Genomic DNA, 18,318 nt, shown 5'->3' on the forward strand with positions numbered 1-18,318 from the left:
GATTAGCATGCCCCTCCACCTTGAGAAGTGATTAGCATGCCCCTCCGCCTTGCCAATGTACTGTAGCCTGTGATCAAAGGCCTCTTGCTGGCAGTCGCAGATGGAGAACATCATCCGTTATCTTTGTGTCTGATCACTTCCTACTCTCGGCACTAGCTGTTCTCGCAGTTGTTCTTCTGGATGGGAGAGAACTGTGGTACAAGGAGGACCAAGGAAGGAACAGGAGGAAAGCAGGAGCTGGTCCTTGGACCCTGAACTCAGAGTAGCATCCTGAACGCTGACTGTCCTCCTGGAAGCAACACAAGACCTACATTGCAAAGGGAAAGAAAGGTCACGTTTTTCACAATACGTCGCTTTTCATTTTGCTCACCTCTGTTTTGCTGTATTTTGTTGATCTGCTCTGGCAGATACCGGGTCTCTCTTTAAAACTGTATCTTTGCATGCACAATTATGCCCACAGGTAATAGGAAACCAGGGTTTCAAAAGAAAACCTGATCCCATTGCTAGATAATAGCAGTTTCCTAAATAAATGTGTGGTTGCCTCGGGGGTTGAGGTGGTTGCCAGATGCACCTTTTTTTGATTGGTGAGAACAGCAGGTGACGCTTCGTGGCATATAAGTGCAAGAGGAAACACGGGAGCGCAGATAAGCAGAGCAAGCAGCAAAGCAAGAGAGCCACCTGGAAAGAAGAGTTGAGAAGGTGTTAAAGCAGCTGTTTGCCATGGCATTTGGAATGCTAATCTATATTTTACTGAAAGGTAGGTTTGGAGGAGGCTTTTCAGTGTTGTAAGATTCAAGCCTTTGTTGAACTATAGCTGGCTCTCTGAAATAAGTGGTAGGGGTGAGAAGCATGCAGAGACATTGCAAAGCAGAATTACTTTAGCAGTTGTAAACCTGAATGAAATTTTAACTAATAGGGCATAATTTGGACTCTTTGAAAAGAAGCTACTTGGTGTAGCTACTTAGTGCAAATAAGTGTATCATTGTAGTATATTACAGGTATCTGTGTTGTAAATTGCATAAGATAATAGAAGGGAGATGTATTTTGGAAATTTGCAAACAATAGTTTGTTTCGCTACAATCCTAATTAGGCTGTGGCGAAAGGAAGTTTGAGTCAAGAATGTTTTAAATGAACTGTTATTATATTGCTGCATGGTGTCAGAATTGTACTAGCTGGGTACATTTTTCCTGGATGAAATGAACCTTGAATAGATATACTGAGTTTTTCTGTTACAGTAAGCATCTATTTGCATTACACAGCAATGGGAGCACTGAGTGAAGAGTCAACTGTTACTGTTTCATCCCTCAGCACAGGCTTATGGAATAATTGGACAAAAAACAGTGCTGAAGGTATTTCTTTTTTCTGCTTGTCTCTATTAATCTGTCGCTTAAAAAAAAAACTATTATGATTGTAGCTGCTATAATGTTCCTGTCACTTGGACACTGTTGAACTTTGTGTGTGTTTTATTTGAGATGAGCTGCTTTCTTCATGGAGCCTTAAAAACTTCTCTGAAGTAATAGCTGCCACTCAGCTGGGGTAGGCTCAGTGTTGACCAGCCAAAGGACCATTTATCCCAAGTCAGTTAAAATTGGAAGAAGATATTTTAGGGCTAATTGGGACAGATTATCTGCGTTTCTGATGGTCATTTCTGTTACTTTTAACTAGTGCTTGGTTTCTAGCTGTCTGCACTGTGAAACTTTATGCACCCAACTGAGAATGCAGCAAGCATAACCTCAAGTGATGCCTCTCATTACTATTACTCAGTAGTTTCTTTCTTTGTTGCAGTTTTGCTTTCGGCTATCGCAGCTTCCACAGCTCTCTTCAGAGGGTTAGCTCTCTTTTCTTTTTCTTTTCTGACTGAAATGTGAACTCAAGCTATTTACCTGCCAACATCTGAGACCAGAGCACTGTTTATCCTGCAAGCTGCATTCTTGATGTTACTTCAGGTGCTAGTGATGTCATTACTTTTGGAGAACTGTGCGATCTGGAACTGAGGTTTTGGCAGGTCAGTAAAGGACGAAGGGATTTTAACTGTGATACTTATTAATGTCTTTGTACTTTAAAAAGAACATAAACATGCATACAAATCACCTGCTTTTAATTGCAAGTCATCACAGGATGTCTTACAAGCATTTTTAGTAGATCCATAAGCTTTTTATTTTTCTCATAACAAGTCAAACTGGGTTTTGTTTTGGTCCAATTTTGTCATAGAGGTACAATGTCACAGATATATATATGTTCATCCATACATATAACATATGTAGGTTTCATATATACATATGTAATATATATACACTCACAAATGTATGTGAAGTCAGGAAGACATTGATTTTTTGACTGACATAGCTTGATTTATTAGCGCAGCACTGTGGTCTGGTTTAGTGGATTTGTCTGTGACATGGTTCTTCCAGAGTTGCATACAGCAACCAGGAGTATAATGAAGTAGAAATATGTTGTGGCTCGTTAAGTACCCTGTTTGTATTATTTCTAGAAAGCAGGAGCTATGGGTCATGTTTTAACAAATAAGAGGTGTCTTACGGGGACACGGTCATGTCTGTAATCGTCCCATGTACCCTTATGGTAGCTGTGCCTGTGCCAGTCAACTAGGTACCAGCGCTTTTATTCGAGAGTGTGTTCCCCTCACGGGTAGAAGCAAATTCACAAATGTGAAAGCACGCATTTACACAGGTAGTTGAAAGTATATTTTGGCACACCTTTTATGAAGACAGTGAAAAGTTAGAACGCGGCATTTCCAGGCAGAAGGTAGAGAAGAAATGTTTAAAGAGTCACCAAAGAAACAGGTAGGATCTTTCAGTATTTTTGTTGTAGCTCCTATTCCTGTGCTAGTTAGGTTTATAGTAAGGTTAATAACCAAGGTTCAGTAATAACTGGATCCTAAGAAAATTAAATCCCATTTAAGTATCGCTGGAGGAACTGGCAGTTCTTCATTGGATTGCAAGTCCTCTGGGGGCTAAGGTGCAGTTTGTGGAAAACCATTAATTTCTGCTTGATCTGTTTGCCTCCTATTTTCTAGTTCATGTCCTGCTTTCTTATTTTTTTGTCCCATAGGCTTTATTTGTCACTAGTGCTGGGGCTAGGAAACATTAGGCTCTGTGATCAGCCAGGGGAAAAAGGTGACAAGAGAGGACACCTGATGGCAGAGACATGGCAGGGATAAAGAGGTTCTGATGTTGTTTGGGCTGAAGGGGAGCCTTCGTAGCAAAATGGGCAGCTAGGAGTAGGGAAGGGCTCAGTTTTACTGGGGAAGAAAATGAGATCCCTTCCATGCCGTGAGCTTTCTGCCTCTGTGCAAGGGAGGCCCTGAACCTGGGGCTGACCCCTTCCCTCCCTCCCCTTTCTGACTCTCCTGTTCCTCCCCGACGCCCCATACCTGGAGGCTGAGCTGTCGTGGTCTCAGTGGCTGACTCTTTGTTGCCACTCCGTCAGTTTTGGCATGCCCAGGCTTCCAAGTACCTGTAGTTTTGATTTCATGTCAGATCTTGCCAAGTGTATCTGCCTGAATGACTCAGTTTCAGGCAACTGTCAGGTGCTTACACAGCATGCTTTTCTTTGCTCATGTGACATGAAAGGACACAGGGATGTGTTCATTCAACAGGTTATTTAGTATCTAGGTGGATAATGTGATATGAATTAGCATAATGTTCTGGGGTGGGTTAGAAAATGGGTTTTTTTGGTTGTTTTTAAGACTAATCATTCTTTCAGAGGTAACTTGTACTTAGCAGTGTCAAAATAATTAGTGTCTGGAATTTTTGTGTGCATGTTTAAGATCTTCGCAGAGAGGGTGGTGAGGCACTGGAACAGGTTGCCCAGAGAAGCTGTGGATGCCCCATCCCTGGATGTCTTCAAGGCCAGGCTGGATGTGGCTTTGAGCAACCTGATCTAGTGCAAGGTGTCCCTGCCCATGGCAGGGGGGTGGGAACTAGATGATCTTTAAGGTCCCTTCCAACCCAAACCATTCTATGATTCTATGATCTGATCTTGCAACCCACGATGGACAAAGCTCTTGCTCCTGACAATGAGGGAGGAATGTTTTGTCCATTCGCCACCTGTGCAGCCAGATAATTTGTCTCAAACGCTTTCTAGGCAGGCTTCTGCTCCAGTCTCACCTTTGTTTCTAACACAGGACTCGCTTCCACATCACTGGGGAAGCGGTTGCCAGTACCTGTGGGAAGCGAGGTTTCTTCCCGAGGTTGGTAGGTGGAAGGCTGCCACCCCTTGGCAGTGGCGGGGGAGACGAGGAGGGATGTTCTGGCTCTGAATCCATCTGGTGGGACTTGGGGTAGAAGTGGCTGGGCATTTCACACCTCTGGCCCGTAGATTTGTACCTTCCTCAGTTTTGGGTTTTTTTCTCCTTGTATGGCAGAGATACAAGTGAAATATCAAACCCGTGCAGTAGACATCATTTCGGGGTCTGGTAGAAGAGTAGTACTTTGGGCAACAGGAAATGCACATTAGAGGGTCCTGTTGAGTGGTTTTGGTCAGTGGTTTCACAGCACTCTGTTCAGCCCTCTGTGCTGAAATGGTGATTTAAACCAGTTGGTGCCTAAGTGCTTGAGGAGAGGCACGGGGGAAGCATGAATGTGCCATTGCCTGTTTCCTGAAACTCTTCCCTGCAGAGCTTCAGTAGCTGGTCTGCAGGTACATTAGGCCTAAGGGAAGATGGACTTTTGCAGGTCTCCTGCATCCTGGATCTCCTGGGCTTGCTGAGCCCTGTAGCTGTGTTCACCACATGCTTTGGTTTCCCTTGTGCTCTCCCCAGCAGTGAGCATGGTACAGTCCTCCTGTGCAGAAAACAGTATCATCCATCTCTTGTCATAATACCTGTCTTTTCTTCCTGAAATCTGTCCTTTCTTCAGTTCTTCTCTTAAATCTGTCCTCCAGAGCCTGGACTTGTGCTGACTCTGCTCTCTGCCAGCAAGCCTGTCCTCAGAGCCAGCCAGAAAAGAGCCAGAGCTTGACACCAGAGCTCACATGTAACCAGCACCAACTTCTTCCCTTGCAGAGTGCGTGGTCTGAGGCAGTGGGGTGCCTGCCCTACACGGGGCTTTCTGTAGCAGAGGTAGCATTTCGGTTTCAGTATATGGGGACAATCTAGCTGTGGTAGCATACGGCTTGCTGCAAGGTGATGCTGCATGCAACTCTGGTCTGTGAGCCGCTTCAGGCACTCTTCTGCGGCATCGTAGTGTACGACAGAGGCAGGGCCTCAGTGTCATCATATCCTTTGGGGTGTACGTTTTGTCACTTGACTGTTAGGCCAAAACTGTGCATTTGGTTTATAGTTTTTAGTGTTGTTTTTGTAGCTTTAGATGTGCCATCTCCATAGTGTGAAACTTGTGACTTTTTTCCTTACAGGAATGGAAAATATGTCCTTTCCCCAGCCCCAAGAAGTTCATTTTAAAGCAAGACATGTTTTTTCCACCTCTGTAGCTTTTCCCGATGAAGTGTAGTAAACCAACGTGTTATTTTTCAAGCAGACTTGGATATTTAATTATTTTAAGTCTCTTGATATGCTAGAAGTCAGATTACTCTGCCAGGTTTTAGAGGGCACTATTTTCAAGGTAGTGTTGCTTGATTTGAGTAACAGTGGTAACATTATGCTTCGTAGAATCATAAAATGGTTTGGGTTGGAAGGGACCTTAAAGATCATCTAGTCCCACCCCCCCTGCCATGGGCAGGGACACTTTCCACTAGACCAAGTTGCTCCAAGCCTCATCCAGCCTGGCCTTGGACACTTCCAGGGATGGGGCATCCACAGCTTCTCTGGGCAACCTGTTCCAGTGCCTCACAACCCTCTCTGTGAAGAATGTCTTCCTGATATCTAATCTAAACTCCCCACTTTCAATGTAAACCCGTTACCCCTTGTCCTGTCACTACAGGCCCTTGTAAAAAGTCCCCCCCAGCTTCGTTGTAGCCCCTTCAGGTACTGGAAGGTGCAATAACGTCTCCCCGGAGCCTTCTCTTCTCCAGGCTGAACAAACCCAATTCTCACTGCCTTTCATCATAGGAGAGGTGCTCCAGCCCGCTGATCATCTTAGGTGTCCAAACCACGTGATTCGCAACTGAAGTTGTGAACTGCTCAAACATGCAGGCCTGGAGTAGAGCAGCTGTTACCATCACTTGTTGTCTCTGTGATGAAGCTGCATGAAAGACAAAGAAAAAATTTGCTTAGTTGAGGGCATAGCGGTGATTCCTGCCATTAAATGGCTCAAACTGGAATTTGATCGAGAATTTAGGGGGTTGGTGGTGTTACTCCTGAAAAAGATGTTATGGGATCTAGAGTTGCTTGCAGGATGACTAGAGGCTTGTGTCTATGAGGATGGTTCCATCAGTGTAAGATCTCCAGACCTTGCTTCAGCAGTTAGTCAGAAAGGAAGTTTTCTGCTTGCTGTACCTTTATTTAATCACTCTGAGCAGACCTTGTCACTTTCCTGATGTTATTTTTCTTGTGGTCATAACTGAAAGCTGACGTTGACATACACTTGGTTAGGAAATCACCTTCATCCATCACTGAAACAGTGCTCTGAAATAGTAAGACATCGCTTGGACACCCCACCCCACCAGCAATTCCTGTAACTGGATAGAGACCCGTTCATACAGATATTTGCTTTGGTTGTGAAGTTTTTGAGCTGTCTCTTCACTTGCCTCACCCCTGCTCCTGTGTTGCAGATTTAGGCTGGCCTCTGCACCCCTCCGCAGCAGGGTGCCTTGCTCCTGCGCTCAAGCCCTCTCCTATCAGTAGGTAGCATTGATATGAGATCCCCAAGAAGAGTTTTGACTTTATTCCCATTTGAGCTGCCATGGTTTGATTAAGGTAGTAATTTAATGTGCTTTTAAAGCAGAAGCATGCTTATTGACCTGGATGCATATAACTTTGGGCATGTTTAGAACCTTAATAATCATTGAAAGCGGGGAGGTTTAGATTAGATATCAGGAAGAATTTCTTCCTGGAGAGGGTGATGAGGCACTGGGACAGGTTGCCCAGAGAAGCTGTGGATGCCCCATCCCTGGAAGTGTCCAAGGCCAGGCTGGATGTGGCTTTGAGCAACCTGGTCTAGTGGAGGGGGTCCCTGCCCATGGCAGGGGAGTTGGAACTAGATGGTCTTTTAAGGTCCCTTCCAACCCAAACCATCCTGTGATTCTATGATCATGGCCCAAGCTTTTGCACATGAAGACAATCCGGCCAGTCGTGGGTGGTTACAAGCATAATTGGACACTCTACTAACATTAGACCCTGGAGAACAGATGGAGGGAGCAATCCCACCATTCACCCACAGCTGCAGAGCTGGCAGGCAGGAGTGTAGAAATGCAGTAGTTTGTCTTGTGATGGGGAAAGAAAAAAGGAATTAACTAAGTCAGACTGGGAAGCGTACTGAGAATAATTCAATGCTCCCATTGTGTCCTAAACCCCTGATATTCCTGGGCTGTTTTTTCTGACTGGGTTGCAGGTAGGATATGCTGACATTACCCTGGGTGAATCTCCCGTAATCAATTTTATACATGCTTCTCCAGAGCAAGTGATGGCTTAGAGTTTGTTCTTTCTCTAAAGCTGTGCTGGAATATCTAAGCAGCTTGTTCTGCTTAGCGGTGTTTGGATCTGCTCGTGAGACATAGCACAGTAAATCCATCTATGAAGTGTCTTCTGCAGGCAACATCTGTTCAACTTGAGTTGTGAAAATATATTCAAATGGAGTTTTTTCCCTAACTATAACATGCCTTTTTGCCCTTTCACAGTAGACTACACAGAGCAGCCAAAGCTGTTGAAGCTTATGCAGACCTGTCTTGAAGAACACCACAGCTACTGTATCAATGGGCTCTGTGCTTTCCACAGCGAACTGAGGAAACCCATATGCAAGTAAAGAATCCCACTTCTAAGTATCCTTTTTAGAAAATAACAGCAGTAGCATTGTTTCTTTGTTTGCTACGTGTTACTACTGTAATGTGACTAGTTTTCAGCAGAGTGCAGCTTTCAAGTGCAGGTCAAGTATTTGCAGGCTTAAAGTTTGGCACGGGCTTGAGTGCTGTGGTGGCTCAGGACTGTTAATGAGGCAGTAGTGCTGCGCCAGTGTAATACTGAGGAAGGCAAGGGGAAAATTCACAGCTTTGAAGGTCACTGCTGTGATGGCATTTCAAATAGCAATTGGTGCTAGATAAGTACTAGAGGAATAAGTAGATTTTCACAGTGGACACAATGAAGGGGGAAGGATCCTCCAAGATGTCAGCTGCAGCTACCTTATTCTGCAACTGTTTATATACCAATCAGGACTATGGTGTCCTTAAAATTCTGTAGTGTCTATACTGGGCAGCTTTGGCCTTTTGGAGTCATTAGAGCAGCCAAGGATCAACGGAGCACAGTGCTCTTCGTCCGCGCCCTCTGCAATGAGGGTATGTTTAGACTGTGTTTGCTGCTGTGACTGCAGTACTAGAGCTAGCTTTAAACTAGATAGACTGGGGCAACTGGTAGTCTTGGTGAAGATGTTCTGACTGAGCACCAGGTTCAGCCCATCCTTGTTTAGACTTGTTCTAAATTGTTTAGAAGTGATGAAAACTAACGTGTTTCTGAAATACAAAGCATAAGAAGTTCTGAATCATTTTTGCATGGTGTATATTTATTTTGTAGGTGCCTTGCAGGTTATAATGGAGAGAGGTGTGAACACTTAACACTAAATTCATATGCACATAATTCTTATGAACGCTACATTGCTGTGGGAATTGGTGTAGGAATACTGACAAGTGGGATACTTGCTATCATCTACTGCTACGTAAGAAAGAGGTATGGGAGATATATAACCTTCTGATTGCATTCATCTGAATTACACTGGGCAGGAAGAAAGAGTGCAGAGTTTTGAGGGCACCAGGAGTGTATTCTTGCCTGTTAATGATCTGCAGTGAGATCTTGAAGGAGCTGACACTCTATCCCTCTGCTTTCCAACCTGCCATTCAGGTGAAACGGTGTGGTCGTCTGAAGCATGGATTTCCTTGGGGCTTCCTAATTGAGTTTATATTTGGGTTCTGTTCAGACTGCTGGGGTTTTAGATCTGTCTGCTTAAAATCACATGATGTTGTCCGTTTTAGATGCAGGAAATTGAAATCACCCTACAAAGTCTGCATGGGCGAGACGGCATTGTGAAGATCTGGCGTTGGGACACTTACCAATTTGCCTGTAAACAGGAGGAAGTTCTGCTGGGAAGGCCGTCCCGCGCCATCTGGCAGGTACCCCAGCCTCGCTGATGAGATGAAATAAAGGGAATGACGGAGCGAGTGCATAGAAGGAACTCCTGGAGAACTGATGGGCTCCATTCACTTTTGAAGAAAGACTTCCTCTTTTTAGTAAAGATTGTTAGATGAGCAGGTCCAAACAGCTAAGGATACTTGCAGCCCTCTCAGTGCTCTCCTGCGGTTGGTATTTGCTGAGGGGAGGACTGGTTGGTTTTAGCTGTTTTCAGTCATTTCAAACCTTAGCACAGTGTTCTGCTGTGGTCTTTCCTGTCTTTTTATTTTTCTTATTTCTCCTCTGGAGGAAAAGCACAACCTGTGTCACACTGGAGTTGTATTCTGAACATCATGTGCTGACAAAAAACCGTTTGGGTTCTGATTTCAGTGTCTGCTGCCTATGTGTGTGGATACACAGCCCTCTTCAAACACAGCAGTTATCTTCAGTGTGCTAAGCAAGTTATAGGCTTCTGTTGCCATAAGGGACAAAATCATAAAATGCTTTGGAATGGATGGTTCTCAAAAGCTTACTTAAACATACAAATAGAGTGTAAGCAGTTCCTGGAAAATAAGTTCATGACACCTCTGGGCATCGCAAGCACTTACGGATTTCATAAGCAAAGGAATCGGACATCTTTCTCCAAATGGCTTATGGAGTGTGCTCATGACAAAGAACTCTACTCTTCCCTGACTTCAGATAGCAGCTCAGCAGATTCACCGAACTCCAGGCAGAACATTACATTGCTGCACCAGGATTTCAGCACAAGACTTCAGTTCCTGGAAAAGCTGGAATTTTGTTGTGAAACCTCACTATAGTTTTGCCCAGGAAATGGACTCTCACATCATGTGCACAATGTGACCGCTCCAATAAGAAAGAAATGACTCTAGGGATTTGTTCCACCATGGACACACAGCTTACATATCAGATGCTTGGTTTTCTTCATCTTGTCTATGAAGAATCACAAAGGTAAAAAGATTCTGTTCAAGGAAAAGGGAAGATAGTTGGTTCTGAAGACAGTGGCTCTACTGTGGCTTCTCACTGACAGTTGGAGTGATTGCCAGTGCTGATGAGACTGGAGATGGCTCCAAGAGATTTTCATTTCAGGTGTTGATGTTGCAGATGCATCTGCTATGCTTAGTCATCTATGAGAAAAAGGCAGTTGGGTACTTTGAGATTTTATGGAATGATATAGATCCTAAATTTAAGTGCCTTGCTGGAAAGCTCGATTTCGTTGTTATATGAGTTAATTTTCACAACAGGATGCATGTCATTTTTTGGAAAAAAGCCTGTATTTGTGAGACTACCATGATAATGCTGAAATATGTATGAAAGACTGGGTTTTCAAAGGGTAAATGTACATTTGGCACTCGAGTGGCCTGAAGTTCAGTGGGCTTCTCACACAGGGGGATCCTGGTCAGTAACTGAGTCATCTTGGCTCTCCATTTGATACCAATAAATAAAACAACACATCCCACACTGGTTGGTTGGAGTTCCTGTGCAGCAGACTGGAGCAAGTGGCACATGCATGCACAGAAAGGATGTGAGGAGCTGGACGGAGACAGACAGCAATCCTTTCCTCTACGCATTGTCATCAGTGTTTTTTAAGAGGCACTGAGCAGGTTTTCCAACTCTCAGCCTTTTTGTTTTCTTCATCTCAAGTTAAATATTGAGCTCTCTGTATTGTTTGCTCATTTCCATTCTTCTGACCTTTTCTTAGTACCCACTGAGACACAACTTCTACTCTTCACCATTTTCAAGTCAGCTTTCAGTAGCTGCCCTAACATTTTTTGTGTCACATGTATGTAGTGAGAGTGCAACTAGATGTGAATTACAATCTGTGCACCTGCACAGACACACAGAACCCACCCTTCATCCCTCACACCCGCTGGACAGACTGCACGGAAATACCTCTTAGAAACATGCATGTCATCAGGAAAACCTGTATCTCAGAGAAAATTGTAGAGGTAGATCAGCCAAAGGATGAAAAACCTCAAGGCTTTTGTCACGTGAGTGAATCTCCATCTCTGCAGTGAGCTGTCTCTTCCTGCGAGTGTTGCACTCCCTTCTAGAGGACCAACCCTTCCTCGTTACGGAGGATGTGTCTTGGAGCAGGCACGTACACTAACACCTCGTTCAAGAGTGAACACACAGTTGTTAAAGGAGTTCTAAGGGCAGGAGTTCGAGCAACTTGTCCAAAGAGAGCTGCTGGGGAGTGACGGATTTTGTTTAATTTTGACCATTTGCATGTTCTCTTACTGACTGTTCGTGACATCCTTTACATGCCGGTTGCCAAGCAGGTGCCTTGTAGGATATGCAAGTGCTTTAAAGGAATTTACTCGTTGCAGTGAGACACTCTGTACCTATAGCGACACACACTGACTTCCCCTTCTTAATGTTTGGTTAAGCATAACTGGAAATTTATGGCCACAGCTTAACAGGAGACTAAATAGTGAAATGCTGTTTCTCTAGTTTGCCTCCTGGTCCAAAGCAGCTTTAGAGGGGCTGCCAGTGAAAGTTTGCTGAGTTTTTTCTGCTAGTGGAAGAAAAACTTGAGACTGAAACACCACATGAGTCTGTGCCATGCAAGGTAAGACTTTGTGTCAGGGCAGAATGAGAATAAAACGCAAAGATCAAAGATGAGAAGAAGAAAGGAAATGGAGGTGTTTGCTTTATTTTCTTTTTCTCAGTGGTATCGAGGCTTCTAGAAATGGATTCCTTGCCACCTGGGTGCTGAAGCACAATCTTGGAGCAGGCTACCAGCTTCTTAGCCATCCAAGGCTGGTGGCAGCAACAGACATGACAGCTTTCTCCCTAAGTCTGCAGTGTTTACAGGCTGTAGCCCGTGTAGGAGAAGAGTGTTGTCATTGCAGTTTTAAGGGATTTCGTCAGGCCCAAGCAGCGTTTGAGGCATCGCTGCATGAATGAATCACTCTGCTGTTTGATGCAGTGACCCGGCCGAGGAAGTCTGCATTGCCTCAGATTGCTTTGTGGAGTCAGCCATGCTGAGCCCTGCCTTGATAAGTGACAGATGCTACTGGACTAGTATGGTTTGTTGCTGCTTACAGTGCTGAATTTCCTGTGGAACTGGCCTGTCAAAGATCAGGATCATCTTTCCTGGCTCATTTATCAGGCTCAGACTCCCTCTGCAATGGCATAATTAACAGTCTCATAAGCTTCTGCTTCCTATTAGCTGCATGTTCCAAAACCTTTCAAGAGGAGCCCCTGTGTTTGTGTGGTTTTCAGGCAGTCCTGCATCAGCTTTGCTGGGGCACCATCTCAGCAGGGCCAAGAGGCATTGAAGACTGGAACCTGCCTTTCTGAAGGACAGAGCACTTGCCCTGTGTATGATCAGGGGTAGTCGGACCAAGTTGTGTGGGTTACCTCGGCTGCAAGGGCCCGGGAGCAGCCAGGCCGCTGGTCCATCTAGTCTGATCCCCAGCTAGCGACTGCAGACAGTGCCAGAGGCTCCTGAAGAAGGTCTTGGAGGTCTGGTGGCAGGTAGGTAGGAGACTGTTTTCCCTCAGAGAAGGTTTTCTCTTATTCTCAGGAACGAGGAGTAAGTTTTGCATAGCAGCACAGCAGGGCTTCTGGTCCTTCCCACCTCCTGTGGTAACCCAGCTGCTTCTAGTGCATATTGAAAGGGGAAAAACTGATTTGTGTTCATGTGGATAGGGCAAGGTTAACTAGCATGTGGTCTGTAAGTACTGGGTTGTAGCCTAAGAACTACCTGTGAAACTGGTTACTTGCTAGTGGCTCTGGACTTTATGCAAAAAAAAACCCCAAAACCTAAACAAAACAAAAATAACAACCCCAAAAAAATTGCATGTCTCTCAGCAAAACTATACAGCTTTGTCATTCCTTACACCCATTATATGCTTTATTTGATTACTGGTCCATGAGATAGACTGTAGTTGGAAAAGCATCCCACAAAGGGAAGGCTAACTTGACAAAATATTTAATAATGAAGTTCACAGTAATTCCCATGACCCCTGAAGCTTGCAGCTTTTCATGGATTTGTCTTCATAGCATCCCTGTGAAGTGAAGTAGTTCTTTGGGGATGATGTGCTGTGGAGAGCTAAGACAGGGAGCGATTGAAGCCACATGAAGGCTTCAAACTTTTCGAACTTGCTCACAGTGCTGTAGCTGATTGATCATTCTTCTGCCTATTTGGGTTCTTTTAAGAAACGGTTCTTCAGCAGATTAGTAACACACTAGCAGTTTGGAGAGAGGGGTCAGTCTTGGTTAAGTGAAAGTTTGATGGCAAACAGCAAGAGTTTGTTTTCTGAATAATCCTTTCAACTCTGTATCTTACCATAGAATCATAGAACGGTTTGGGTTGGAAAGGACCTTAAAGCCCATCTAGTTCCAACCCCCCTGCCATGGGCAGGGACACCTTCCACTAGACCAGGTTGCTCCAAGCCTCATCCAGCCTGGCCTTGAACACTTCCAGGGATGGGGCATCCACAGCTTCTCTGGGCAACCTGTCCCAGTGCCTCACCACCCTCTCCAGGAAGGTGTCTTGTATGACATGAGTGAAAATTTGTGTTTTAACTTTAGGAGCTGTTCAGGAAAATGTCAGGACAAAAGGTAAGTAAGGGATAAAATGCACCGGTTCTTGCTTGGGTTTCAAGGGGTCACTTCCATAGCCCAAAGGTAGGGAGACTGCAAGCGCTGTCTGCGCAGCTGAGCGCTGGGTGGCCTCAGCATCGCAGAGCTCGGGTGGCCTCTGCAGGGGTGTCTGCCTGCTCGCGGGCCTGTTGGTAGCCTTGCTCTGCACAGGGAGATGCCTCTAGAGGTCCCTGTTGTACTATAAATCCAGGAAATCATTTGGGAATCCTTTATGACCCAGTTAACAACCAAACAGGAAAAAAAAAAAAGTGCAGGTACTCATTAAAAGCTCAGTGTAAGTAGTCATTAATTATCTTGACAGCAATAAAATTTTGTACTATGACGAGACTTCAGGTTACTCCTACTCTCGCTGAATTGAATGGGGGCAAGAGCAGGCTGTGAAAAGCAGCTCGTAGCAGGCTGAAGGGGGTGTCACAGCACAGCTGACGCCACTGGTTTGTGCAGAAGAGGAAAATGTTTGCTGTGGTGGTACTTGGGGCACGGTTACACCAGGCCTTTTACTAATTACTCAGTTACTGGAGCAGATGGGAAGAGCACGCTCTCCTTTCCTGACGGGACAAGGGGGAATGGCTTTAAACTGAGAGAGGGTAGACTGGGATTGGGTATCAGGAAGAAACTTCCTGGAGAGGGTGGTGAGGTGCTGGAACAGGTTGCCCAGAGAAGCTGTGGATGCCCCATCCCTGGGAGTGTCCAAGGCCAGGCTGGATGAGGCTTGGAGCAACCTGGTCTAGTGGAAGGGGTCCCTGCCCATAGCAGGGGCATTGAAACTAAATGGTTTTTAAGGTCCCTTCCAACCTAAATCATTCTATGTTGATGGTTGGGTGGCTGCTGGGGTTGCAAGCTGGGGCGCAGGCTGGTTTGGGGTGAGACTCTGTAGGTACACTCATTGCAGGTGTGGGCAGGCAGACCCCTAAATGAGCAGTTAGGTAACTGCAGGGAGAAGAGGTGAATGCCTCTTCTAGGAGGTCAGATTAAATAATAGAAGAAGTGAAGGCACAGGAAAGGTCAAATTGCTTTAAGCTGTATGAAGCCAGATACAGGCTTAGACGCAGGGCCTCTGGCCTGCCCATCCAGGATCTAGGTGACTGCTTTTCTCCTCTCTGCAGACCAACATGTTGCCTTTATATTTAAGGGAAACAGCAGAGGCCTAAGGCCTGGAAAGAGAGCCAGGTTGCTGTTTGCTGGATTTGGTGGATGTCTTGTTAGTGGAAGGATAGAAACTGGTAGCATCAAAATCTAAATCTCTTTGTCCGTCTTGCTGCAGCTTCGAATTGATAAATGTTCACATAGAAAAGGAAGTCAAAATGTAAGCAGTGACACAGAAAAACATCATAATGCTCAAAAGACTTCTGTCATGGAGTCTTCCATGTAGCTGATTTTTAGAGGTTAATTATGGTCCACATCCTGCTATTAACTTTATATAGAATCAACAGTTCCCATGACAACATAGAAGCTGTCGTATAGCTGGTCTAAGCCAATCATTTGGTTCATCAAGTCAATTTAAAATTCTAACTTTATTTTTCAAAATATAAACATAAAAGTAGTCTGTGAGACAAAATTTCCTAGACAAATTAGGGTAGAAACTGCTTTAAATGCTCATTCTCTGGAGCAGTTCAAGATGAGCTCAACGTGGGAGTCGAGGCATGTCTTGTTTGCCGTTTTGGGGGAGTTTTCCGTCTTATGGTTTGAGGGGGCTCTGCCCTGTTGTGGAAATAAGGCCACATGTAAAACTGAACTGTAGCTCTGCGCTCATTTTTCCAACTCATAAAAAGGTCAGAGGTATCCAGATGTGAGATTTTGATTCCATATCTAACATTGAGTCACTTAAACACTGATTTTTAATTAAAACTTCATGTTGAATTTATCTAGTGAATATTTTCTTGTAAAGATTCCCTACAGACATCTATGTTTAACAGTGTTTGGTCTGTTAATAAGCAAAAATACAGTTTGCTGAACTTTGAATACCTGATATTCAAATGTCGAGCTGTTTCCTGGTGATGACTGACCAAAGCACAGGATGGTAGCATTGCTGTTGGCTGGTTAGAGCCAGGCTGATGGAGGGCTAGCCTGAGGCGGCTGGTGGGGAAAAGCTTCCTAGGCAGGGTATGCTTGTGAGCCCAGAGCTGAGTGCTCGTACCTTCTGCCGCAGACCCCAATTGCTCCTGGAAGCCCAGGTTTTGAAGCAGCTGTTTCTTTTTGCAAATTCATTTGCTGTAGCCTTCAGCTTCCCAAGGCAAGGAGCCACGTTAGGACACAGGGGTGGCAGTGTTTGAGTTTCGTCCCTGTTACTCCATAAGATGTTGTGCTCTTTGCTTTTTTTTTTTTTTTGGTGTTCAGGGTTTTTGAGGTTGGGAGCAGAAATGCAAGGACCCTTCCCCTGTTTTCCGTGTTCAAGACTGGTGTGCAGAGATGCCTTTCCACAGCTCCATCTGACAAATCATACAACCAGGGTTGAGACATGAGAGGACAGGGCCGTGCTCTGCAAGAACATCTGACTAAGTCAGGCAAAGCTAATTTGTTTGACATCATTTCTATACGTAAGACTAAGTCTGTTTGTGTCCCATTGTTACGGCAAATCCCATGATGAACTGCATTTTATTGACTTCTGTCGCCCGTTTGACAGAGCCCAGCAGCAGATTTGAATATGAGCAGTGTTCCAGGAAGCTGTCTTAATAGATACTAATTCAGAATTTAAAGGTTGCAGGGCAACAGATCAGCCTCGCAGGTAGCTGTGGCAGCTTTACGTAACAGGGAGGACCTGGGCACTTTGGTGCATCCCTGCTTTGCGAGCGGAGCAGCCTAGCAGCCACCCTTTGGGTAGTGGAAGCAGGCTGAGATGAGTCAGGCAGGCAGGGACAGCAAGGAGGACCTTGAGTTACAGGCTATGGAACCAGAATATGCGGTATTTAGCTAAAAGTTTTGTGCCTTTTCAAAGCTACAGCAAGTCATGTTTATGGGAGGGATGATGTTCAGGAAGAGAAACTCAAGGGGAACCCCAAGTGGCCTTATCCCTCTTTGTGATTTCTGGAAACTCTTAACATCCAAAGCGTTGCTTTGTTGAGTAATAGTCTGTCTCTGGCATGACACGTGGTGGACTTTGGTAGCTTAATCTGCCTTCTGGATTAATAGATTAATAGCAATTAGATATCAGGAAGAAATTCTTCCCAGAGAGGGTGGTGAGACACTGGAACAGGTTGCCCAGAGAAGCTGTGGATGCCCCATCCCTGGAAGTGTTCAAGGCCAGGCTGGATGAGGCTTGGAGCAACCTGGTCTAGTGGAAGGTGTCCCTGCCCATGGCAGGGGGGTTGGAACTAGTTGGTCTTTAAGGTCCCTTCCAACCCAAACCGTTCTGTGATTCTATGATTCTGTCTGTAGCAGTGCATGCACTGAAACTGGCCAAGCTGGCATCTATCACCCTCGTAGAGATGGGCAGGGGAGGGAGAGGAGCTGCTGGGAAGAGTGCCAAATACTGCAGCTGGACTTCTGAATGGGAGATTGTGTCTGCCCTGTCCAGAGGAACAGGACTTGGGTATGTGTTGGTCCCAATCTTGGCTGCTTTCAACGAACACAGCCTTACTGATCTTAGCAGGGCTGGTCTGTGAGTGCTGAGGATTTCCCTTGCAGTGGATCATGAAGGTCTAGAAGAACAGTCGGCCTGTCTTTATACGATTGCTTTTCTTTTCCAGCAAGGGAAGTAATTGAATGCTCAATTCCATTTGATTAGGCTATGGTGCCTAATCTTTCTGTTTGACTTGAGATCAGAGATGGGTCTACACATAAGAGTAAATCCTTTGGTACTGGATGGCTGTTACAGATGGCTGTGAAGACCTGCAACTAGGGGTTTCTGCTAATTGCTCTTGCAGTGCCTTTCTCAGGGTGGTGTTGACTTGCAGAACTGTGAATTTCAAGATAAGCATGAACAAGAAGATGAAGGCAAGTTGAGCCTGGCAAAAGGCACTGTGCTTAACGAAACTGTAAAATCAATCACTTCCAACCTGATGTTGTAAAATAAGTCAAAAGAGGACTGAGTATTTCAAAGCAAAGTGAAGTTGGAAGGCCAGAATTACATTTGGGGATAGCAGACTGGTTCCACTAATGCAGAGTAAGATCAGGGGAAGGTCACAGGAGATGAATATCTCACTGCAGTGGCCTCTGATTCAGCTGTGTTCTGGTTTCCCACTTTAGCTTTTACAGCTGAACAGCTTATCATAGCCCCCACGCAAGAGTGAGCGGGCGCAGCTCGGCCTGTAGAGCGTAAAATGACAGCTCTTAATGTTCTCTGTTGGATGTGTGGGCCCTTGTTAAGTGAACACTGGTGCCAGTAGTAGAGCTGGTTTTGGTAGCTTTGTTGCAAACGACTTTTCAGTAGTTTGTGGGCTGGTGGTGTAAAGGATCTGGCTGGACAAAGGCACATCTGATTTTGCTCCAGTTGCCGAGCAGGCAGAAAGTGAGCCCTG

At 45.1% G+C, this 18,318-nt stretch overlaps 1 protein-coding gene across 1 annotated transcript; it reads left to right on the forward strand.

Annotated features, from left to right (window-relative positions):
• Window positions 1-720: 720 nt before the first annotated feature.
• EPGN (epithelial mitogen) lies at window positions 721-9,148 on the forward strand. The gene is made up of 5 exons (XM_010157263.1): window positions 721-757; window positions 1,260-1,349; window positions 7,753-7,873; window positions 8,639-8,791; window positions 9,094-9,148. The coding sequence occupies exons 1-5, from the start codon at window positions 721-723 to the stop codon at window positions 9,146-9,148; spliced, it is 456 nt and encodes a 151-aa protein (XP_010155565.1).
• Window positions 9,149-18,318: the final 9,170 nt, after the last annotated feature.

This window comes from Eurypyga helias, unplaced genomic scaffold, assembly GCF_000690775.1.
Source record: "Eurypyga helias isolate BGI_N326 unplaced genomic scaffold, ASM69077v1 scaffold24928, whole genome shotgun sequence".
Lineage (NCBI taxonomy): Eukaryota > Metazoa > Chordata > Aves > Eurypygiformes > Eurypygidae > Eurypyga > Eurypyga helias.

Excerpts from the sequence above, each read along its gene's own strand:
- EPGN (XM_010157263.1), top strand. The coding sequence starts at position 721 with ATGGCATTTGGAATGCTAATCTATATTTTACTGAAAG. Across the intron at positions 758-1,259 it reads AATCTATATTTTACTGAAAG|CAATGGGAGCACTGAGTGAA; the intron begins GTAGGTTTGGAG and ends TGCATTACACAG. Across the intron at positions 8,792-9,093 it reads TACTGCTACGTAAGAAAGAG|ATGCAGGAAATTGAAATCAC; the intron begins GTATGGGAGATA and ends TGTCCGTTTTAG.